At 41.1% G+C, this 25,518-nt stretch overlaps 1 protein-coding gene across 5 annotated transcripts in view; it reads right to left on the bottom strand.

The window, feature by feature from the left end:
• The window catches only part of CLTCL1 (clathrin heavy chain like 1), a 99,530-nt gene that overhangs the window by 19,792 nt on the left and 54,220 nt on the right, over positions 1 to 25,518 (bottom strand). For all 5 annotated transcript variants that reach the window (XM_063088047.1, XM_063088049.1, XM_063088048.1 and 2 more), the window contains exons 12-22: positions 23,079 to 23,243; positions 22,179 to 22,359; positions 20,645 to 20,808; positions 19,258 to 19,383; positions 18,351 to 18,493; positions 17,739 to 17,973; positions 15,791 to 15,913; positions 13,031 to 13,176; positions 3,441 to 3,624; positions 2,162 to 2,354; positions 1,392 to 1,549 (exon numbers count right to left, since the gene is read on the bottom strand). In XM_063088047.1, the coding sequence (XP_062944117.1) occupies positions 1,392 to 1,549; positions 2,162 to 2,354; positions 3,441 to 3,624; positions 13,031 to 13,176; positions 15,791 to 15,913; positions 17,739 to 17,973; positions 18,351 to 18,493; positions 19,258 to 19,383; positions 20,645 to 20,808; positions 22,179 to 22,359; positions 23,079 to 23,243 (1,818 nt within the window). The remainder of the gene's footprint in view (positions 1 to 1,391; positions 1,550 to 2,161; positions 2,355 to 3,440; positions 3,625 to 13,030; positions 13,177 to 15,790; positions 15,914 to 17,738; positions 17,974 to 18,350; positions 18,494 to 19,257; positions 19,384 to 20,644; positions 20,809 to 22,178; positions 22,360 to 23,078; positions 23,244 to 25,518) is intronic.

Genomic DNA, 25,518 nt, shown 5'->3' with positions numbered 1-25,518 from the left:
TCTTGCTTAAACTGAAAGGTTTTCCATCACCAACCAGGCTCTAACTACTTGTAATGGCTATGTTATATTCCACTGTTATTTAACTATTTCCTTTTGTTGGACACTGGCTTTCAATTTTTTTTTTTTGTCTGTTTCGTGACTGGTACTCAGCCAGTGAGTGCACCGGCCATTCCTATATAGGATCCGAACCTGCGGTGGGAGCTTCGCTGCGCTCCCAGCGCCGCACTCTCCTGAGTGCGCCACGGGCTCGGCCCTAATTTTTATTAGCATAAATCATGCTGCAATGATAAAATATTTATATGTAAAGCTAGGTGGATCTTTTCTACTTTCTTGGGATAGATTTTTACATCTAGACTTACAAGACCCATGACTGGAAATACAAGTACTAAAACTCTCCACATGTATTTAAAATATTTATGCATTAAATGAACTGATATTTTCCTTTATGTTTTTCTTCCACTGTTTATATGCTTAAAAATGCCTTTCTCATGCAAAGATTAAAATATTTTTAAAAATCTTATTAAGGAGAAAACCTCAATTTTTACCTTTAAATCTTCATTTGGAATTTTATTTTGTTTTGTTGTTTTTTTGTTGGCTAGCCAGTGAGGAGATTAGAACTCTCAACGTTGGTATTATCAGCACCATGCTCTAACCAAGTGAGCTAACCAGCCAGTCTTGGAATTTTATTTTGATTACAGAATTACATGATGAGCTTTAACTTCTTTCAAAACTTTAACCTAATTTCTAACAAGTTAATTGGAACTTATTTTGAAATAAAAAATTCAGGTCTACTTTTGTGTTATTTATTTCAATGAACTGTGTACATTCTCTCAAGAAGAGTGCACCTGTAACTACTGCAGAGTTAGAATATATTCTACTGTCCCTTCATCTCCCTCTATCACTTTTTCCAGGGGTAACATTTTAACTGCATGTCAGACTTTACAATTATTTAGATCTTCTTTTATTTGATGTGGTTTTTTTTGTTAAGGTTTATTTAAACATTTTGGTTTTATTCCTATATACAAAGGAATGTTTTTTTCCTATTATATTATCTGATTAGTGCTGACATATGGGAAAGCTATTAATTTTCAAAACATATCTTTTATGTACCCAGATTATTAATTCTGAGTTAATCAGTGAACTCTGTCTTCTTGTTGTAAGCAATGAGAACACCAGCACGTAAGTCCTGACATCTCCTCTTTGAGAATCATTCTGATGTGTACAGTCAAGGGCAAGTCAAATTCCATGGGTCTTAATTTCCATACCAATAACAGCAACAAGTTACTTACTTCCATGTGTGCCTTGTTTCTCACCATCACAAATGTGCATCCCTCTAGGGAACATCCCTGGCCTAAAGCTGACTGTGATAGTTCACAGGGGGCATGGCCTACCTGCTGGATGTGGGCATTGTTGGGTCCATTAATACAGTCTTCTAGCTCAGACAGACGGCTGGTTTTAGCCAAGGCAAAAATAAATTCAGTCTCTACATAGGACTCACGACCCTTTTTCCTGGCCATCTGCAGGAATTTAACTAAATCCTCCCAGTTGTCTAAAGACAGAAAACAAAGACAGGTTAACCCAGAGCTGATAATTTTGAACAGGGGCTCAATTTCTTCCATTCTGTCCTCAGCCAGACACGTTTACCCTCCCCACTATGTCTCCCTGAGAGCTCAGGCTCCAGGTAATGTCCGGAAGGTCTTGACTAAGCTCACTAAGCAGAACCCTATCCCAGGAGGGAGAAAGGGAAGGCACAGGGCCACACATGAGCCCCCCCGGGTTGGGAACCTCTATGTCCCCAAGTAAAGACTTCACCAGGGGATGCCAGGATGCTTATTCTAGCCACTGGAAAGGTCAGTGCCATAATCAACTAGAAACACCAAAAGATCCCCAGGAAACTTTTGGTCTAAATCACTGACCTTAACATTATTATAATAGGGATATATATTGTGCTTAAACTGCCTAATCTTATAAAAGAGGGCAATAGTCAACTGAAGACCAGTGTCATTAACAGAAAAATATTTATGTCAGACTCTTTTGGAAAACTTTTACTTAGCTGTGCCCTCTGTTACCACTGGATGCATAATACACAGAGATTCTTGGTCCAGGTGTCAGCCAGGTGCTGTGCCAGAAGCAGAGGCCCATGGAAAGGGAATTTACTTACTATTCCTGCTGGCTGCCTGAACAACTTCTAGGTAAGAGGAAGGGTCGTCCGCTCTGATATAGGAGTCAATGGCTTCCTTCACCAAGTCTTTCTGGAGTTGGGCTCGGGCCAGCTGACTCCACACAGCAGGTTCATTGCATCTCTCTGCAAATTCATATGCTCGGTCTAGGTTTCCAATGTGCTCGATCAGGACCTAGGGGTTATAAGAGGATTTGCACTCCCCACATTACCTAACCAGCTCCAAGGAGCAGACAAATTTTGTTTGGTTCCCTATTCTGTCTAAAGTTGCATGACCATTTCAATTCAGCCCAAAGCAATTAGGTACTAAGTATTTCTCAGATGAATGAATTCAAAGAAGAGACCCAGCTGTTTTATGGGGAAGGGATGCCATACAGAGAAGAGACACTTTAATAAAGAGGAATAAAGAAATGAAGATAGCCAGATTAAGCTTTCTGGGCTGGGAGTAGGACACAGGACATGCCTCTTGATCTTGGCAGGAGAGACAGTACAATAGAGCATATGGGCTTCAGTAAAGGCCACCACCATGTGACAGTGGAGGTGGTGGCGGCAATAACTGCCCCTGATATGACAGGGTGGTCTGTCTCAGGGCAAGGCCATAGCCCAAGTATAAGCACAAAACAAGGGCTTCTAGATCAGCAGCTTCACAGGCAGGTACAGAAAAACAGTAAAGAAGAGGCAAGGAAGTAAGAAATATTGGTAGGATAGTAGTTAAAGTGATATGTTCTGTGGTTTACAAATGACTTGGAAATAAAACCAGAAAAGGCTCATAGACTGGAAAGAAAAGAAAATGTGGTTTGAGGGAAAAGAGTTCTAGGGAGGTAGAAGGGGAGACAGGGAGGGCTGGAAGGATTGCTATGGGAGCTCAATCTCAGATACTGAACAGATCCTGCAAACGAGGCATGGGAGCGATAGGGCAGGGGGATGGGGAGTTGAAATAGCATAGTGGTGAAGTGCTGCAACAATTACTACCTGGGGGTAAGGTGTGAGCCCCTCTGAAAATCAAACACCTAAGTCACCAGGGCTGACTGCATGACCTTGTGTCAGGTACTCAATTCCAGGAGAGTGCTAGGAAGCAACTGAGAAAAGGCGGGCTAACAGGCAGGTGGCAGGAGCCCCAGCAGAGAAAAGCATGAGAATTTGAAAGACACACTGGACAATCAGAGGTTCTGACACCCTCAGTGATGACAAGGACTCAAGGGGGCGCTCACGGCATGGCAGAGGGTGCTAGGGTCCAACATGACTGCACACAGCAGCCCACCTGGATTGCTGAGGCATTCACATCAAACTTGCAGAAGATGACAAAGGCCTCCTCATACAGTGCACTGCTAACAGCAATGCTTGCAATGTCTGGGGCATCGTAGTTGTCCAGGCGGCTGATGTATTCCATGACCCGCGTGCGGTCTGCCTTGATGGCTGTCAGAATCAGCAGATTCTGGAGATTCCTGGGAAGAGGGGGTGGTCAGCTAGTACCGGAGGGATGAAAGCTGCACACAGCATTTTCTGGCAGGTTGGGCAGCCTAAGACCCCTAATTTTTAAAAAAGAAATGTACACATACATGACTGATAAGTAGATACAACAGACTATTTGTGAATTATATGGGGTCTAAAGAGAACAACATAGTAAAGTTTTGGGAAAGCACTGCTAAAAGAACCAGAACACTGTCAATCTCAGGAGCCCAGCCTTCGGCTCCCACTTCAGAGGTGACTATTATCCTAACTGTGCCTCTATCAGTCCTTTGTGATTCTTTATAGTTTTATCACTTACACTGTATCCCTAAGCAATACAGGTAGATTTGCACATTTTTAAACTTTCGTTTTCTTTAGTCATACTGGATGCATTCTTGCAAAACTTTTCTTTTACCCTATTAAAAAATGTGGGGGGAAAAAATCTATGCAACATACCATATATCAAGAATCTAAAAAGAAATACCATATAATCAGTATCAACTGATTCAGAAAAAGCATCAAAAAAAAATCCAACACCTGTTAATATTAAAAACTCTCAACTAGAAACAGAAGGAAACTTCCTCAATTTGATGAAGGACATCTACAAAAAGCCCACAGCTAACAATGTAAGTAGCAGTGAGAGGCTGGATACTTTCCCCTATGCTTTACCCTAGGATTAGGAATGAGACAAGGATGTCCACTCTCACCACTTCTAGTCAACACTGTGCTGGAGGTTCTAGTCAAGGCTTTTAGGCCAAAAAAAAAAAAAAAAAAAAAAAAAGAAAGAAAGAGAGAGAAGAAAGAAAAGAAAGAAAAGAAAGAAAAGAAAGAAAAGAAAGAAAGAAAGAAAGAAAGAAAGAAAGAAAGAAAGAAAGAAAGAAAGAAAGAAAGAAAGAAAGAAAGAAAGAGCATCTAAATTAGGAAGGAATAAAACTGTCCCAATTTGCAGGCAACATGAATGATACGTGAATGATCTCATCATGGAATATACCAAAAAAGCAAACTAATAACTTAGCTGCTAGAACTAATAAGCAAGTTTTAGCAAAGTAGCAGAATAAAAGTCAACATACAAAAATCAATTAATCAATTGAATTTCTATATACTAGCAATGTTTAGCAATGTGCAATTGTAAACCAAAAAACTACTTACAATAGCTTCAAAAATATGAAATACTTAGGTATAAATACTAATAAAACATGTATATGATCTATTTGCCAAAAACCATAAATTGTTGATGAAAGAATTCAAAGATCTAAATAAATGAACAGACGTATCACCTTCACAGACTCAAAAGCTAGTAAAGATCAGTTCTCCCTAAATTGGATCATAGATTTCATGCAATCCCAATCAAAATCCTGGTAGATTTTCTTGTAGATATAGATAAGCTAATTCTAAAATTTATATAGAAAGGGAAGGAACTAAAATAGTAAAACAGTTTTGAAAAAAGAATAAAGTTGGAGGAATCACATCACCTGGCCAACTGATTTTTGACAAAGATGCAAAAGCAATTCAATGAAGAAGGGACAGTATTTTCAACAAATAATGCTGGAATGACTGGATATCCACAGGCAAAAAGATGAACCAAACCCTAAACCTCACATTTTATTGGATATTGGATCATAGATCTAAATGTAAAATGAAAAATTACAAAACTTTTAGAAGGAAACACAGGAGAAAATCTTTGTGACTTGGTATTAGGCACAGAGTTCTCAGACTTAACACCAAAGCACAATCCATGAAAGAAAAGTTTAATGGCTGGCCAGTTAGCTCAATTGTTTAGAACATGGTGCTGATAACACAAAAGTCAAGAGTTCAGATCCCCATACTGGCCAGCTGCCAAAAAAAAAAAAAAGTTTATGAATTGGATTTGATCAAAATTAAAACTTTTGTTCTGCGAATGACAGTTAAGAGCATAAAAAGAGAATCACCAGAATGAGAAAAAATGTAAGTAAATCATACATCCAACAAAGGACTTGTATCCAGAATACATAAAGAACTCTCAAAACTCAGCAATTAAAAAAAAACTCAATTAAAAAAGAGTCAAAAGATTTGAAGAGACACTTCACCAAAGAAGACATACAGATGGCAAATAAGCACATAAAAAGTTGTTCAACATCATTATCCATTAGGGAAATGCAAATTAAAACTATGACATACTACTATACACTTTTTAGAATGGCTAAAATAAAAAAACTGATAATACCAGTGCTGCTGCTGCTGAGGAACAATTGGAACTCTCACATATTGCTGGTGGGAATGCAAAATGATACGGACATTCTGGAAAACAATAGTTTGGCAGTTTCTTAAACAGTTAAACATACATCCATGTGACCTAGGGATTTCTGGGTATGTTCAAACAAAAATCCGGACACAAAAATCCAGACATTTCTGGGTATGTTCAAACAAAAATCCGGACACAAAAATCCAGACACAAATAGCAGCTGTATTCATAATCACCCCAAACTAAAAACAACTATAATGTACTTCAATGGGTAAATGAATAAACAAACTGTGGTACATTCATACAAATATTCAGCAATAAAAAAGAATGAAATACTGATACCCACAACAACTTGGATGAAACTCAAAAGCATTATGCTGAGTGAAAGAAGCCAGTCCATTTATATGGCATTCTCGAAAAGGCAAAACTAGAGAGTGGTTGCCAGGGATTGGGGGGAGGTGTAACTATACAGAGCTGCTAGCACAAAGGAGTTTTATAGGGTGATAGAACTGTTCTGTATCCTGATTGTGGTGGTTATACGAGTATATGAGTCTACCCATGTATTAATCTTAGTACTGTACCCACCCTGCCATCCCCCGACAAAAGGTCAATTTTACTGTTTGGTGATCTTAAAAAGAAAAGAAAAGAAAATGAAAAACAAATTTAAAGATACATCCTAAAATTAGTATTCATTCCCACTGCTATCTGGTATGTATTCCACTGTATGACTGCACCACAATCTATTGGTTATATGGATTGCTCTAAGATTTTTGCTATTAGAAACCAAGCAAGTGCTGCTTTGAGTATTCTTGCACACATCTCCTTATACACATAAGCCAAGCTCCTTTAGGGTTTATCATCAAGTGAGGAAATTCCTGGGTACAAACATCTTCTAGCACCAAACTGTTTTCCATGTGTATTAAGTGTTCCCAGCGGGGGCACATAAGGGGCCCAGTTGCCCGACAACCTCATCAGCGCTGATTAGGAGAGCTGGATTCCTGCTGTTCTGGCAGGAGTAAAGGGTGGCCTCACTCTGCTTCCTCAATGGCTAATGAGGCTGAATTCTTGCCTTGGGTTCACAAGCTGTCTTTCCTCTCACCAAAGGCCTATTTAAGTGCTCTGCTTGATTTTTCATTGGGTTGCTTGTGTTTTTCTTTCATTACAACTTCTCCTTATTTAGTCTTTTGTTGGTTATGTCATGCTGCAAATTTCTTCTTCCCATTTGTAGCTTCCCTTTTTTTCATCTTCTTTATGATAAAATTCTTAAGTTTATTTATTTATTTATTTTTAAAGTTCTTATGTTTAAAACAGTCATTCGTTTTTCACTAAAGCTTTATGTTTTCTGTGACTGACTTAAGAATTCATTAGGTCACAGACATATTCTTCTAAATATAAACTCTAAAAATATTATAATTTTGCCTTTTACACTTAAATCTTTTCATAGTATGAGACAGATACCCAATTTTAATTTTTTCCCAAATGGACAACCAATTGTCCCAACATCATTTACTGGAAAGTCTATCATTTCCACCTGTTTTAGCCAGCTCTGTCATAAATAAATTTTTTACATACATGTGGGTATAGTTTAGGGTTCTGTATTCTATAGGATGAGTATCTCTTATCTGAAATGCTTGAGACTAAAAGTATTTTGGATTTTGGATTTTTTCAGATTTTGGAATATTTGCAGAATACATACTGGTTGAGCACACCTAATCCAAAATTCCAAAATCCAAAATACTCCAATGTGCATTTCCTTTGAGTGCTGTGTCGATGCTCAAAAAGTTATGGATTTTGGAGCATTTAGGATTTCAGATTTTCTTTTTTTTTTTTTAACTTTATTTTTTATTTTATTTATTTTTTTTGTCACCAGCCATACCGCGCTCAGCCAGTGAGCGCACCGGCCATCCTTATATAGGATCCGAATCCGCGGCGGGAGCACTGCTGGGCTCCCAGTGCCGCACTCTCCCAGTATGCCACGGGGTTGGCCCAGGATTTCAGATTTTCATTAGGGAAGCTCAACCTATATCACGATGGTCCATTTCTCTATTCCTTCACCAAAACCATCATGTCTTAATTTAATATAGTTTTATAGTAATTCTAGATTAGAGGAAGTCCTTGCCACCCAAACACCCACTCCCACCTCTTGGGTAATTTATTATTTGTTTTAGATGTATCTTGACTATTTTGGGCCTTTTATCCCTTTGCTTTAACATTTAAAACCTCTTTGTCAAGTTCCATAAGTAAATAAGTAAGAATTGTTACCGGTACTGCACTGGAATTTGAATGATGTGGGTAAAACTGATGTCTTTAGACAGGATCTTCTGATCATTCATGAATTACATCAAACTATTAACCATGTTTGAGTGGGAAGGACTGCAGAAGTTCACGTCGTTCTTTATTTATCTGTCTTCTGGTTTGTTTTTTCTTTTAATAATCACATCTACTTATTGAATACATTATATGTAAATTCATTCAGGCAAGCTTATAATGGAATTACCTGTCAACAGTTATACTTACTTTTCTTATATACTTTTAAAATACATTTTCATTGTCATTTTATTTATACTTTTTTCTTCTTTTTTAAAAAATTTTCAGCAGCAGTTGGTTGGTACAGCATTCTGAACCCTTGACCTTGGTGTTAGTAACAACATGCTTTAAACAACTAAGCTAACTGGCCAGCCCCTATATATACTATTTAATATACTGTTATTTTTCAAAAAATACCTAACAGTTCTATCAATTACTTGGAGAGGTATATTAAAATCTCCCAATACAATGAATTTGCCTATGTCTCCTTGTAGTTGTCAATTTTTGCTTAATATATTTTGAGGTTATAATATTAGGTGTATACAAGTTCAGAATTATCTTTCTGATGGCAAAACCTTTCATCATTATGTACTTGGCCCTCTTTACTTCAATAATGCTTTTTACCTTAAATTCTATTTTGTGCAATACTAATATAACTATATCAATGTTTTTAGGTTTGGCATTTTCCGACTGTTTTTTTCAACTCTTTTATTTTCAACCTCTCAGAAATCTTATATTTTAGATGTATTTTATAAAAAGCATATTCGTGATTTTGTTTATCCATTCTCACCATTTTTTTAACTGAAATATATGATCCATTTACACTTAACGTAATTGTGCCACATTTAGATTTACTTCTATCATCTCATTCTATACTTGCCGTTTATTGCTACCTTTTCTATGTTATCTTTCTCTCTTTTCTTGGCCTTCTTTGGGGTTAATAATTTTCTTATTCTATTTTTTATCCTCAACTAGTTTAGAAATTATATACTCTGTTAATGGTTCCACTTGAAATTTTAATACATACACTTAACCTACCAAAGACTAATGTTACTTATTATCTTTATCTTCTTCTTGAACAAAAAAAGAACCCTAGAATACTACTTCCCAACTTTCACTCAGTAAGAATTTTAGTTCTTTTTTTCCTAATACCATAAGATATTTCTATTGTTTTATAAAGCCACTACTTTTTTGCTCTTTATTCTTTCTCATTTCCTCATAGGACTGCTTTCCTTCTGTCTAAACACATCGATTAGAATTTCCCTTAGTGCGGGTCTGTTATTCACAAAGTCCCTCATTCAATCTGTATGAAAATATCTCTATTTAACCTTTCTCTCTCTCTCTCTCTCTCTTTTTTTTTTTTTTGGTAGCTTGCCAGTATGGGGATTCAAACCCTTGATCTTTACTCAGTTTTTAGAAGTATATAATCTAAGTTGACAACAGCTTTTAATGAGCACTCTGAAGTCACTGTATCACTTCACTATTCTTTAGCTTCCAATGAAGCTGTTGATAAGTGCTAGTGCTGTCAGTCTAATTCAGATTCTTTTGTAGGTAATCTATTTTCTCTCTGGCTGCTTTCAAAATTTGTTTTTGATGTTCTGAAGTTTTGTTATAATGTATACAAGGGTGGATTTAAAAAATTAATCCTCCTTGGGATCTATTGGGCTTCCTAAATACGGGAGATAGAATATTGTCACTTTTATTGAAGTCGCCATAGATTTCCTTCCAAACAGAGTATTGTTCATTCTCTGTTCTCTCTGAGGCTCTGATTAGATTTCCTTTCAACCTCAACATCTTTTTATTTTTTCTTATTTCTTCTTTCAACCTCAACATCTCTTAATCTCTTTCATATTTTCCACCTGTCTGTATTGGCTACATTCTTATGATTTCTTCAAATCTATCTCCCAATTCATTTATTCTATAATGCTGCTAAACCCCTTTGGGATTTATTTCAAAATATATATACTCGTGTGTGTGTGTCAAAGTTATTTGGTACTACTTCATCTTTTTTGATATTTAAAAACATTACATATAATTTTATATTCTGTGCCCAATAATTCCAACACTAGTAGTTTCTGCAAGTCTGATTTGACTATTACTGCTGGCTGTTACTAGTGGTGCCTTGGTTCCTTGAGCATTTTATCAATTTTTTTTTACTACAAGCTCATTATTTCTTGGAATGTGTTATATGTCAGAATTCTTTAAAGCCTTGCCTAGAAGATAGGTTCTTCTTAAGAGGATTTGTGTCTGTATCTGGCAAAGATCTAAAGGCACTATCTGATGGTGATCACTTTAAAGTTAAAGTCCTAAGCTGAGGATTTTTAACACCATGCCAGTAGTAGAATTCGTGCTAAAACTGGTAAGAGGGCCAGCTTGTCAGGGCCAGTTTTTTCCTCTCAATCTAACACTGAGTTTCAAAAAGCTCTTTTCTGTTTTGTTTTGGCTGGTCTCTCCGCAGAGGCCTAGGCAATACTGTTACATTGTTAGTTTTTCCTTGCATTTACGAGGGGTTTCTTAGTAGACATCACACCTTTGTAGGCCCTCGGGTTTTGTCTCCTGTCTTTGTGTCCTGTAGGGTGTGAGAACCACAGCCTTGGTTCAACAGGGTTTGGCAAGTTAGATTGTATTCTTCTCTAGTTTCCTGCTCTTGTTACTACCAGTAGTTTTCAATGCTGGACTTCTTTATTTACTTACTAGCTCATCAATCCATTTAAAACATTTAAAAATTTTTATTTATTTTTTTGGAAGCTGGCTGGTATGGGGATCTGAAGCTTGTGATTCATTTTAAAAGATAGTTTGCATAATTCATCCTACACTTAAGTTCTTCCGATGATAGGATCTGTCCAGATCTCTAGGTGTCTAGTTTGCCATACTGCCAATCCAAGCTATTTTCACCTACACATAAAACTATGTCCAGTGAAGTACCCACAGAAAGAAGAACAAGAACTTGAAGGTCCACCTACATGTTAGAGAAATAACAGTGTTCAAGAAGGCAGCAGAGTTAGAGTCACCTTGACGTGTCTGGAAATACCCACAAAGTAATAATACCTAACAGAGGAGATTGGACAGACAGCAAGACAGAATATCCTAGCCACCTTAGAAACCTTAATGCTGGCATCCTATAATCAATCACGGTTTATGATTCTATTAAAACATAATTTCATATTCCATAATCCACCATATAGCATTTCCAAATTTAAAAACAAAAAACATACACTGCTTTCTACAATACCACAGCCTCTGAAAGCCTTTCTGGCCTACAATATAAATCTTATAATTAAATATTTACAGCACTAATCATCAGGGAAATGCAAATCAAAACCACTTTGAGATATCACCTCACCCCAATCAGACTGGCTATTATAAAAAAGACAGAGAATAACAAAAGCTGGAGAGGATGTGGAGAGAGAGGAACCCTGCACTGTTGGTGGGACTGTAAATTAGTGCAGCCATTACGGAGAACAGTATGGAGGTTCCTTAAACAACTACAGATAAAACTTCCATATGATCCAACAATCCCACTCCTGGAGATATATCCAGAGGATTGGAAACATCAGGTTGAAGGCATACATGCACTCCCATGTTTATTGCAGCTCCATTTACAATACTAGGCAATGGAACCAACCTAAATGTCCATTGATGGATGACTGGATAAGGAAATTGTGGTATGTATACATCCTATGGAATACTACTCATCCATAAAAAACAATGAAATTCTACCATTTGTAACAACATGGATGAGCCTAGAGAAAATTATCCTTAGTGAAACAACCCAGGTACAGAAAGAGAAATACCATATGTTCTTACTCATAACTGGGAGCTGAATCCATAAACAAATGAACAATAAAGAGAGACGGAGAAAGAAAGAAACAACAATCACAGTAACATATTGAACTTTTAAAAAACTAGAGGTGGAAAAGGGGAGGAGATGGGGGAGAGGAATGGGGGCTAATGAGGAATTTGGTCAACGGACACAAAGAATGATCATGTATTGTAATGATGAATAAGCTAACTATACTGATCTAACCATCACACACGTTCTACACAATTATTGAAAATCAACATTGTACCCCACATGTATGTATAATAAAAACAAAACAAAACAATAAATCTTTATAGCAGGATTTGTGATGTGAATATGCAATAATCTTTCAGAGAATATTTGACAATGACTTTTATTTTTTATTTATTTATTTATTTATTTATTTTGTGACCGGCACTCAGCCAGTGAGCGCACCGGTCATTCCTATATAGGATCCGAACCTGCGGCGGGAGCGTCGCCGCGCTCCCAGCGCAGCACTCTACCAAGTGCGCCACGGGCTCGGCCCGACAATGACTTTTAAAGTGGCAATAAATACTAGGTGAAACCATGCTGAAGTGAAGCTCTACCTCCAAGATGTCTGCTCATGCTGCTACTTCTACTCCTAACAGTCTTCCCTACCACAGCTCCCACTCAGATTATAATTCCAGAAAATGTTTCGATACGAGCCCAGATTTGGTTTTCCTGCCACCTCTTTCCAAACTTTGTTCACCGTGATTTCAAGAATTTAACACACACTTGTGACACATTAGGCCCTCATAAAATGTTAGCTCCCCTTCTCAGTTCTTTAACTATGGTGGGCCAGAGCAGTCAGAGGAATGAAGGTTTCCTGGAGAATTTAGGCTGGGCTAATAAGAGATAGGTAGGGTTTAAATAAGAGAAGGCAAGTGCTGAACTGAAGATACAGGAGGGAGTAAGACGACTGGCTGCATGTCGGGGGAGCAGCCAATGATGAGGCTGGAGAAGTGAAGCAGACGAGATTATAACAGAATGTGAATGCCAAGCAGATGTGTGAGACTGACCAAGTCCACAGTTACTCCTGGCACACACTCACCTGTGCTCGCTGAAGACAGAGTTGTCCAGAACAATTTTCTCCAGCAGCTCAATCAGTTCGTTAGGCAGGTCAGCTGTCATAAAGGCTTTGACAGTGACTGAGACCTCTTCAGGATCCTGTGTTTCTGACAATGCTGTTTGTACCACCTGGTTTTAAAAAGCATTTAAAAGAACTTAAAGTCAATTCAAGACTATATTTTTGAAGCTAAACAGAGGGAAGGACTTCTCCAAGAAGGGAAGACAGCTGGAACAGATACAGAAAAAATGGGAGTTTTCTCAGGGTAGAAAGGGAAGGACATCTAAAAGAGTCAATCTCAGGGAATTCTAATTTTGCTCTATTTGACAGTTTTTCTCTTACATCAAAAGGGCTACAGACTCTAATCTCTCCTCCAAAGACCACACTAAATTTACTCCAAAGCCAATACATAACACAGTGCACTAAACAGGTATTTGAAATGCATGTTTGCTTTTATCTGTTTCTTAAAGCCTCTTTCTAGCAGACAGCACTGCTGCTACTATGGCACAGTCCACTGCCAGTGGACACGGTCAAGTGCAACCAGAGCTACGGAGCTGTGTGCCTTTGGAAGCCACTCAGAACCACACTCTGAAGGAAAAAACAACAAAAGACTGGCCCTACTGCCCCTCATTCAATTACAGGTGTCTCACCTACAAAAGAAACTTACAAAGAGGGCAGAAAGACAATTTTCCAAAGAGTATGTTTCACAAATAACAGCAGGTTAGAAGACCAGCACTGTTCTCTTTGCACTTTGTACCAGGGCCTTCAGTGTCTTTAGGATCTATCATTTTGCCAAGTTTCTGGTGTTCCTCAGAGGTTGGTAACAGCAGTGTATTAATGAGAAAGAACAGACAACTCTGAGGAGGTCTTACATAACTGACATACACTGTTGGCTATGAACTTTCACCTCCCAATAATGAGCGGCCTTAAAGGAAACCAGGAGCAAAGTCAGCCCATTCCACCTTTTGGGTGGCCTCTGTACACTCAATGACACCTTAAGATACAAAAGTTCTGCCTCTGTGGAGTTTACAACAATCACAATATGCATGCAGAGTAGTCATAGAAAAGGAGCTGTCGCAAAGCTAAGTAACCAAAAGAGCTATCTTTGAGGGAAAGGGGTACGGTGATGCAGCACAGAGTCCAGCCAAAGAAGAAGATGTGTTTTCTGACATTCTGACAGTGACATCTAACTGCCAATTCTTGAAAACCTTAGAGTGGTTTAAACAAATACATAGAAGTTGTTTAAAGGACAAAAATAAATTTTCACCATCTATTTGAGTGAACACAGGATGCCCAACCTAAGGTTACCTAAGGACACGGCCTCCTCTAAGTAAACTTGTCATAAGGTTCTATTCCAGACACGAAAAGCAGTCTGCCTCTGTCATTATGGGCTCCCAATCAGAGAGGCACTGCAGTTAGTGTCCCACCAGGAGGTGGCTACAGATATTCAATTATAGCAGACATAATGACTGGACCAGCAGCTCCACACAGCATCAGGAAGACAAGAGGTACCTGCTGGCTCTAGTTCAATACAGTCTTAAAGCTGCCCTTCCCTAGTGCCAACACAAGGTTATCTACACGGTGAACCAGATGGGTGGACTATACCTAGAGACATATCTGATGTCTGTGAACTTGGGGGTGGATCCCTAGTAGAATCTAAATAAATTCTGTTCCTGGCCTTTGTCATTCAATGTTTTTATCAGATTTGGATGAAGTGTATTAAATCTTCAGGCAAGTTCTCAAGACAGGTAGGCCCAAAGCTGGTATAATAAAGATTCAAAACAACATGGGCTTTTGTAATCTAAATGTGTTTCAAAATTAAAAGTTTACTTTAAAAAAATAATGGCACAAGCTTGAGAGAACAGTAAACAGAAAACAGGAAGGTGAAGTTCAGTAGAGATAAAGGTGACATCTAGCTCTCGAGTTCAAAGCACCTGCCCAGCAGATTGGCAACATGCATGAAGAAGGTGCGAACTTTAACTGATTGCATGCTCAGAGCTAAAGCCACTCTTGGGCCAGGGTTTTGTTCCCACACTGGTCTCGGTCCATCCCTAAATAGTATGCCCAGCAGCCTATGGAACAGTGCTGAGGATAACAAAGGTACTACGTGCTAACATCTGCGAGGAGGGCAGGCCTCTTCCACAGAGCTGCAGGAAGCCCAGAGGCCAAGGCAGACTCTCACCTGCCAGGCTGTGCCTAGTAATGACCCCTGGCCCCAGCACTATGCTCCAGCTCCAAGGAAGTCAGCTCCAAGGATAAGTCAGCTGAGACAACCTTGAGAGCCACTTAGCTACTGTCAACAGAGGGCTGAGATGGAAAAGCAATTAGCATCCAGCATGCAGGCACACCATCAGATTTTTTTTTTTTTTTTTTTTTTCGTGACCGGCACTCAGCCAGTGAGTGCACTGGTCATTCTTATATAGGATCCGAACCCGCGGCGGGAGCGTCGCCGCGCTCCCAGCGCAGCACTCTACCGAGTGCGCCACGGGCTCGGCCCAGATATTTTTTTTTTTTTTTTTTTTAATGGGGCTGCACATCCCCGCTCTAGATACAAGGGCCAATTTTATGCCCTTAGCCACAACCCCAAGTCAGTTTACCCTTGGTAATCAAGTTGCTTCTGCAGGGAAGAAGGTTCATAAGAGCTGTAAGATGTTTTAGATGTAACAATTAAATCAGTCATTTGAGCTACAAGATTAGTAGAGGGCAAATTGCAGGCATGCATACACACCCATTTGTGTGTCTCACCTGGTCAATCAGCTGTCTCCTGGATGGGTTGGTCTCCTCAAGGACATAAGCCCAGAGCTCTGGATCCTTCCTGTGCACCAGGTAGCGGGCCTCGCTTTTGAACAGAGAATTCTCACTGCAAACCTGAAATGAGTACACCTGTGTTTAACACAAGCAGCCAACTGACAGAAGTTACTTGGGAATACACACCCCAGTTAGTTCCCTCTTTCCTGATACTACATTGGTGGACAGCTGGAGACCAAGCAAGACATTGTGTTTTGACATAGGAAGAGCAGCATCCCGCAGGGTTAACACTGCACTCCTCAGAGAGACAAAGCACCTCAAAATGCAGCTTTCTAAGTTTATAGCAACTCACAGGGAAGTGCCATGGCTCAGCCAGTGGATATTTCTGTGATGATGGATATGCTCTATATCCTGTGCTGTCTGATATGGCCACCACTAACCACAGGAGGCCACTGAGCCCTTGAGATTTGGTATGCAACTGAGTAAATTTTTAATTTTAATTTCAGTCATTTTAAATTTAAGTATTCACATGTAGCCAGCTCTAAACCATCTCTAAAGAGTTATCAGAATAGCCCAGAACTAGTATAAAATAGCACATATACTGCAAAATTTAGAGGCCTAAAAACTGTAAAACGGAGTTCACTGACTGATCTTGAGACCCTTTTCTGAATGTCTAACAGACCTCCAAAACACCAGCTGTGTCCTAGAACGTTCTGATGTGTGAGGCATCTGCTAGGTCCTGGTGAGAGCCATATCCGTTGAGTACCAGATGCTAGGCACAAGGCAGATACATGCATGTACCTGTGAATGCAACACAGGCTGCCTGTGTACACATGGCAGAGGCCAGAGCAGGCTGGTGTGGTGTCAACCACACAGGTGCTCTGCCCCTGAAATCACATTGCAGCTCTCTTTTGGACAGAGCAGACCTTAAATGAGCATTTCTTTCCAATCTAAACCTTGCCTCGCTAAAAGGACACTTCACCACACAGCACAGACAAGTGCTAAGGTCTCGAAGAAGTCACTAAATTTTGCTTTAATAAAAAGGTGGTAAATTAAGCCAAAAATGGCTTACTGGTATCAAACTAACTAAAGTCCCAGCTTTACAAAAACCAGTTCCCTAGAGACTGTCAGGTGAGAGGCTATGTCCACTCAGACCTGTTACTCCTGTGGTCAGTGTCCAAAAACTAGGGTAGAATGAGAAGCTGGTAAACTGTTCTCCATCTTCAACTCCACACATTTATAACCTAACATATGCCTTCCATGGCTGCTACATGTGTTACAAGTGGTCAGAAATTCTGAGGTGCTGGGGACAAGCAGACGACTGCCTATGAAGAGCTTACAGTTAAACAAATATCAGGTTCAACCACATTGAGATTTCTGGTCAAATGGTTAAGTACTGACAGTTCATATGGTTTAACCTGAATACACAATTACATACATGCAGATCCAATCCCAGGCAGACACAGGCAGGGGACCTGAGTGAATGTTTCAAGGTTGGGGGGATGGGCAGTAAGAGCTGGGTCGATCAGGAAGACAGAGAGGACATGTGTAGGGAGTTCCTCTAAGAAGGGGGCAGACAATACAAGGGCACCAGGGAACTGCAGGCCACTCCAGGAGTGGTGGCAAGAAGGGCACTGGTCAGGTCAGTGGAAGGAAGGTGGTAGTCCACAGAGGAGCTCATGGGTCGGGCTTAGAAGTTCAATTTTGCTCTCAAGTCACCAGGTAACATGGAGTGCTGTAAGCAGAAGGGTGATGTGTTGAATTTGGGGCCAACTAGGCCTATAGATACAATACATACAAACAGGGCATGAGCAGATCCCAAAAATGTGTCAGACCTGCCATCTCTGGGTACAGAGAAAGCCCTGATCAGCCCCCACAGGCACATATTTGAAGCTCTGCCCCATGAGGCCAGAGCAACATGGGCTGCTAAGCAAATTGTGCCCACCTTGATGAGCTCCAGGTCACACTGTCCCCGTTCATAGGCAACACAGGCCAGATGTGGGTCCCGCTTCTCACAGTACCGGCCCACCACACTACTGTCATAGTAGACGTTCTCTCTCAAGAAGCGCTCGGGACTGTTGTTGCTGTCAATGTAGATTTTGGCAAGTGCATTGTGAGTGGCAGGCTCTTCACAGCCTTCATGAATCCGGGACTCCAGCCAGGGAAGCAGTAACTTGAGCCTTTGAAAGAAAGAAGATACTGTCAAAGCCTCAAGGCTACTATCAAAAACCTCCAGGACAATCCCTGTGCTGAGGGTTGCTTCTTGAAACAAACAAGCAAAAACCTCTCAATCCATTAACTACGGGTTGTTCTAGGGATCAAGACAGACCTGGTTTCCAAATTTATTTCAATCCTTAAAGCTTTTGCCTAAGGTCTTCATTACCAATAGCAAATAACTCACTACTAGATATAAGATGTGTATGTGAAAGACCAGCCATGGAGACAGTCCTGGGGCTAACAGGGCGACCATGAAGATATCCAGGATAATTAGTCAGAGACTTAACAACAAACACTAGAATCCAGGTGCAATAGAAGATACCAAGTAAGGATCTCATACCTGTTTCTTTTCTCTACTTCAGCCACCAGCTCATCAGTAGAGAACTGTCCTCTCACCACCATGACTAAGTTTTTAATTACTTCTTCAGAACAATCCACATCAAGCAGTCCCCCAACCACAGCTGGGATCCGGCTGGGGTTGACCTAGAATAGTCAAGGTGGTGATTTCAGCGCTGCAGACACAGGTCATTGCTAGCAGCCGCCTAAGACTTGGACAGTGTGGGCAAAACCTGAAAGGGCTCCTGTTTAGAACTGAACTGTGTCCCATCAAAATTCATATGTTGAAGCCACAACCCCCAATGGGACGTTATTTGGAGATAGGACCTTTAAGGAGGTCACTAATGTTGAGAGCGGGGCCCTAATCCAATAGGACTGGTGTCCTTATAAGAAGAGGAAGAGACACCAGGAGTGCACACACACACACAGCAGAAAGGCCATGTGAAGACACAGTGAGGAGTTAGCTGTCTGCAAGCCTGGGAGAGAACCCTCACCAGAAACCAATCCTGCCATCACCCAGATCTTGGTCTTCTGGCCTCCAGAACTGTGAGAAATAAATTTCTGTGTTTAAGCCACCTGGTCTGTGATATTCTATTTTGGCAGCCTAAGCGGGCTAATATAATATTATATATTTAATATTTAATTATATTGTAATATTTATAATAATATTTAATTATATATTTAACATTTAATATAATAATATAAATTTCTGTTGTTTAAACCTGGTCTATGATACCCTATTTTGGCAGCCTGAGTAGACTAATATACTACCCTTCAAACTCACAGTCTCTGAAATGCTTAGGTGTCAGGCAGCCTCTTAGGTGTAGGTTATTACCACTGACTGAAGCCCAGAGGCAGCCAGGCAGTCCTGGGCAGCTCTGGGGAGCCAGAAGCGACCGTCTCAGCAGTACCTTCTGAACGTAGATCTCAATGTACTTCTGCAGGTTGTTGCGGTATAAATATAGCACGAGGTCATGGACAAAGTCAAACCGATCACATACGATGATGAGAGGAAGCTGGTCTGTGAGCTTGGCCTCCTGAGGGTCGGAAAGCCCAGAAAAGTCAAGCAGTAAGGACCCTCAGAGCCAGACCCCAGGGCTCATCGCCCAGCATGGAACAGCACTGCCTCTGCAACAGTGACCCACAGGAGACTCAGACTGGATTTCCCTTTAGATATACTGTCATTTTAAGGTATTTACTTTTGGGGATGTAGTGTTTGCTTTGGCAAACAAGTGAGGAAATACTACTAAAGTATTTGATTTAAAAAAAGGTGTGGGGGGGAGGCTAGCTGGTTAGCTCAGTTGGTTAGAGCATGGTGCTGATAACATCAATGTCAAGGGTTTGGATCCCAATACCGTCTAGCTGTTAAAAAGAAAAAAAAGACTTCACTAAATCTGGCAATAACATCTCAAATTTGTACAAAACCAAACATTTTTTGGGTTAAGAGAAGCAGCTCATTATGCATAAACCCAACACAGACCAAGCTGCTCTCAGGACAGCACGTCTGCGTTAGGGTTGCCTTTCCAGACAAGCAGCCACAGTGCATGGAAACACCAGCCTGTGGGTGCAGGCAGCTGCCCTCCACACACTCGCATTCCATTCCCAGACAACAATGGCACTTTGGCAGGACAGCCAGCAGGCCACGCAATCACACCTCCCCTTCTCTGGACCTGCATCTAGATTACATTTCCCAGGCTCCCCTGAAGTTTTAGGTGTGGCCCTGTGACCTCATTCCCTCCAAGGGAACATGAATCAAAGTGTCATCTGCCACTTGCAGGTCTCACCGATAAAAGCCACCCATGCTGGTTCCTCCTTATTCTTCCCAGTTTTCTGGGATGGCAAAGGAGTCATCGGCCTGGTCCTTGAAGGACGGTGGGAAGGAAAGCCACCCCACTTACCTCCACGAACACGAGGGTTGTCATGTGAGAAAGAAGCAGGCTTCCTATTCTTTACGCCATGAGTGGTTTATTTATTAGTGCAGCCTTGCCTAGCCTAACCTACAGGGGCACAGTTGGGATGCTGCTGAACTATAACGTGGCAATAAACTAATTCCTTCCATTCACATGCCAAGTAATTCAGAGCACAGCCTCAAGCTTCTTTCCACAAGGGATCTTAAAACCATGAATGGGTTCCTCTAAGAATTTCAGACTACAAAGTTCTAAGAGATCTGCCACTTGGGACGAAAGGAACACTGGAGAGACAAATCCAGCTTTTGGCCTCTTAGAAGCCTGGCTGATGGTCTGCCTGATCTGCCATCAGTGAAAGCCGCTCCCAGAAGCAGGCAATGCCTGGACACACCTTCAGGAAGTTCTTCACATGCTCCGGGTTGTAGCAGCTGCTCTCTCGGCATATCCTCTCTACTTCTTTGATCTGCCCCATCTTACAGGCTGCCTGAATGTATTTCAAATGCACGTCTGGATCTTGGCTGAAGTTCACAATTGAGCCCAGGAAGTAGAAGAGGCCTATGAAGAGAGACTGTTCCATTCTGTCCCCATAACATCCCCCTGCCTTCTCTGTAGCTGCTGCCCATGATGACCCTGCTCTATTCTCCAGGTACCCACAGCCCACTCAGAACTCATAATCCATATGAAGTTTGTCTGCTTTGACCTCTCCCCCAAATAGCAAGTCAGATTTCCAAAAATTTGGGAAGTATACCTGGGATGTTTTGGTGTAAAATACTGGTGATTTGCTATAGGTGTAATTCCTTCTGGGGGGCCCAGGGACACCTCAGATGGTTATCTTCAAGAGTAACTCATGCTGAGATAACCTGAGAGGGCTGTGTGACTGTTGCTCTAAAAAGTCATGCCAGGGACAGAGGAAACAAGCAATGGTCTCCCACAGGAGCTGCCAAATGGGGGGGTCTGTGACCTGACACAGAGCTGATGTGGACACCACTACATACTGAGCCCCGAGTGAGGCAAAGAGGATGTCAGTCAACAGAGGCAGATGATGTTCCTAGTCATTACAGGGGCCAGCCAGGGATACCAGTAACAATAGGATATGATACAGCAGAGAAGGCCACTTTTCCTGATGAGGTCTTCAGTTCTAACAGTGAGGCTCTGACAACAGGAGCAGAATGGTAACCCCAAGGCCAGTGGTTCCCTGCCAATGCTGCTCTGCTGCCACTTCCCATTCCAGCTCCACCCAATCTTCTGCTACAGCCTTTCCTATAGTGCTATCTTCTCAAGAGAAGGCCAGCTACCTGAGGGCAGGGTCTTGTCCCATCCTACTCCAATGCCCCAACCGCACTGGGCACATGGCTTGACACCCCACTGGACAAATGCTCAGTCTCTATACTGGGCAAGATAGACAGCCACTGGCCTGTCCTCAACAAAGCCACTCCCCCTACCCCCAGAAGCATGCTATTTTGGTGTGATGCCCACAGAAGCACAAAGGAAGGAAACCAGGTCAGCCTCATCAATCAACTGGGTAACACACACCACAAAGAGACAGACCCTCCTTTGTGGGCTCTCACTTAGGAGAGGACCAGGCCCTTTCACTGGTACCCAGGATCATAAGTGCAGGATTTTAGATGAATTCTGTGCCAATGTGCTGCATAAAAACTTCAGAGATATGAGGAGGATTCCAAGTCTTCCCATCCCAATGCCAACCAACCTGATTTCTTTCTTTGGAAACACCAATAAGGTTACAGAAGCTAAGCAATACACATGAAATAGCAGTAATATTCTGCAACACTGTGTATGTAAGGCAGTGAGTGCTGCATGTTGCCTGGCTTTGCAGCAAGACCATTTTAAGTTAGGCAAGTAGACGTTACACCTCAGAATGGAGGTGCAGTCACATGGCGGGGTCAGCAAGAGGCGGCATGGTTTACCTTCATAACTCTTGAAGGACTCAAAGAGCTCCACCAGGGACTGTGTACCCAGTTGTTCGTGGTACTTGGAGGCCACTTGCACGCACAGCTGAAGGTTCTGCCTGATGTTAGCAGACAGCATGGCATGCAGACACTCCACAGAATCCTCCACTGACAAGGAGCCAAAAAAGTTGACAAGCCACTAGAAACAAGGAAGAATCTGTCCACAACTAGGCATGCTTTTAAGAGTTGCTACACTTGGGGACTGGCCGGTTAGCTCACTTGGTTAGAGTGCAGTGTTGGTAACACCAAGGTCAAGGGTTCAGATCCCCTTACTGGCCAGCCACCAAAAAAAAAAAAAAGTTTTAAAAATGTTGCTAACAGGGAGCTTAAAAAAAAAAGTTAACACTTTGAAATAACTGGATGACCCCCTCCCCAACCCAGTGTCAAAAATATAAAGAATTTTCACTTAAAAGGACTAAAAAGCAACTATCCATCATAGGAAAAAGTGGGAACAAGGAGTAAACTTGGGATAAGACACTGACCCGAAGTGTTCATCCTAGAACATTCCACAGCCAATACTAAAACCTATTCTGTAAATGGAATACAATAGCTATTTTAGCTTTTGCTAATGGTTTCAGACAGCCCTGCTGAGTTGTTAATGTTAAAAGATTATCTCTATTCCTGCTATTAGACTAAATCAAAGGTGGACATTGGAAAGAAAGGATGATATAGGGCCCAGACACACTGCCGAGCAGATGAAGTTTGTGTGCAGGCTAAATTTGAACTGATTTTGGCAGTAAAGTATGACAAGCTCATGCCATGGTCCCATAATCAGACAGGTGGACACTCGGGGGAATGTGATGCTAACGACTGCACAGGTGCCAGCCACCATGGGAGTGCCCCAATGATGCGCCATACCTCGGGATTGAGGAGGTGAGTGTGGACCACAGCCCTCTTGATGTCATAGAGGTCGGTGTAGTGCTCCAGCGCCCGCTGCAGAAGGCCCGCCTTCTCACAGAGCTGGGCAATGTGGGCCCGATCGTAATGAGTAAACATCTGATTTCCAAGGATGGCATCTGCAACCTATGAAACAGTGAGTTCGGTAACAAAGCCTGTCAGTGGCAATAACTTTCAAAGCAGCTGCTCAACCATGCCCTCCAGGATAGAGTACAGCTCAGGAACCCGTGCTATGGGTGGTTCCTGCCCATATCCATGCTTCCATAGCAGCAACAGCAGTGCTTATGGGTTCTGAGCAGAGCCCTGCCCATCCTTGAAATCATCTGAGGCCCTTCACGCAAGGTTCCGATCTCCCTTGTTGCAGAGCTGGCTATAGAGTCAAGCTGTGAGAAAGGCTGCGGTGCCATAAAGCGCTATTACTGGGATTAGTCCAAGTCGTTGTTGCAGCTTTTTAGCAATCACATTCTCAGAGGGTTTTCTACAGCAAGATCAATGAGCACGCTCAAGTTTACCAAGCCTTCCTTTAATGAGCTCAGTTCTCAAACTCATAACAGTCTGAATCAGACCTGAAAGTAACAAATCCTATCTGTTACTAGACTTCTTCACTAGATTAAGGCAGTATTAGAAGTTGGGGGTTACATTTAAAAAACAGTAAGCACTCCTGGAAAGAATTCTGATGAGGTTTAACATTATCTTTAAATAAGTAATCTCTGGGCTAAGAATGGATGGGCTAACAAAGCAGCCTTGCTGCCCTATGATCCCATCCTCAGTACCTGTAGCTGGTCTTGATGAGATGCACCCTTGGGGGCCTTCCCCTGCTGCCCAGTGCACTACTGCCCTTCCCTCCTAGAATGTGGAACACCAACCAAGTACAGTACTGGTCAAATACACAGTCACCACAGACACAGTCAACACCATACTGCTCCAGGATTCACACACTCCAGGTTGCACAGGGAGTAAATGAACCAAACCAAGTCCTGAGAGTAGAGCTTAAAGCACCTGCTTCCCCTGTCTTTTATTTCCTTCAGATCTATCCTTACTAACGTCTTGGTTTTAAACATTTCCCCTTATTATAGTAACAGTGTATTTTGGAGAACTCAGAAAACACAGATAAACCAAGAAAGAAAACATCACCTAGTCCCCATCATCCAGAAAAGATGACCCAGCATTTTGGGGTGCTGTATGCAGCACTTGCTAGCACCCTGCCCAGTTGCTTGCTCATCCAGGCTGCCTCCCTTTGGGATTTGGGTGCCCCTTTGGGTCTGTCTTCTGAGTTTCTGTTTCAATCCTGATTCACTAAGAACTGTTCTATATGATCATAAAGTCATGGGAGCCCAACAGTATACCAAACAGTAAATTAATAGCACTTTTATTTCCTAGAGGTGAGATATGACCCACTTATCAGTAGCTACCATTTGATTTGAATAAACCGAGTTAACAAAACATTATAATTGACATGTTTCCTAGTTATAAAACATGTGATCATTAAAAAAAAAATCAGAAGACAGATAAGTAAAGAACGAAGTGAACTTCTACAATCTTATCCACTCACAGAATGTTGGTTAACAGTTTGACATAAATTCCTCTAAATCCCTTTCCTGTATACATATCCAAATTTAACCAAAAATAGCATCTACATGTGATTTGATCATAACTTTGAGGTCGAGAAATGATGCCCCACCACAATGAGGTACTATCACATACCCATTAAGATGGCTATTTTTTTTAAAGGGGGAAAATAAGTGTTGGCAAGGACATGGAGAAAATGGAACCCTAGTGCATTGCTGGTAGGAATATAAAATGGTACAGCCTCTCGGAATATAGTAAGGCAGTTCCTCAAAAAGTTAAACACAGGATTACCATGTAATCCAGCAAGTCCACTTCTAGGTATTTACCCAAAAGAACTGAAGAGATATTTGTACAACCATGTTCATAGCAACATTATTCACAATAGCCAGAAGATGGAAACAACCTGTATCCATCAACTGATGAATGGATAAACAAAATGTTCAATAGAGTATTAGTCAGTCTAAAAAATGAAGAAATTTCTAACACCTGCTATAATATGGATGAACCTTGAAAATAATATATACTATGTGAAAATGCTAGACAAAAGGACAAATATTTTATAATTCTATTTATATGAAGTATCTAGAATAGGCAAATTCATAGAGACAGAGAGTAGAATGGTGGTTGCCAGGGGCTAGGGATAGGAGGAATAGGAATTATTGTTTAATGGTTACATAGTTCCTGTTTCGGATGATAAAATATTCTGGAAATAACATAGTGGTGATGATTTTACTATACTGTGAATGTTCTTAATACCACTGAATCATACACTTAAAAATTGTTAAAATGGTAGATTTTGTATGTATATTTGACCACAATGATGAAAAGAAGA

This window comes from Cynocephalus volans, chromosome 2 (genome assembly GCF_027409185.1).
Source record: "Cynocephalus volans isolate mCynVol1 chromosome 2, mCynVol1.pri, whole genome shotgun sequence".
NCBI lineage: Eukaryota > Metazoa > Chordata > Mammalia > Dermoptera > Cynocephalidae > Cynocephalus > Cynocephalus volans.
This window is presented reverse-complemented; position numbering and strand designations above follow the sequence as displayed.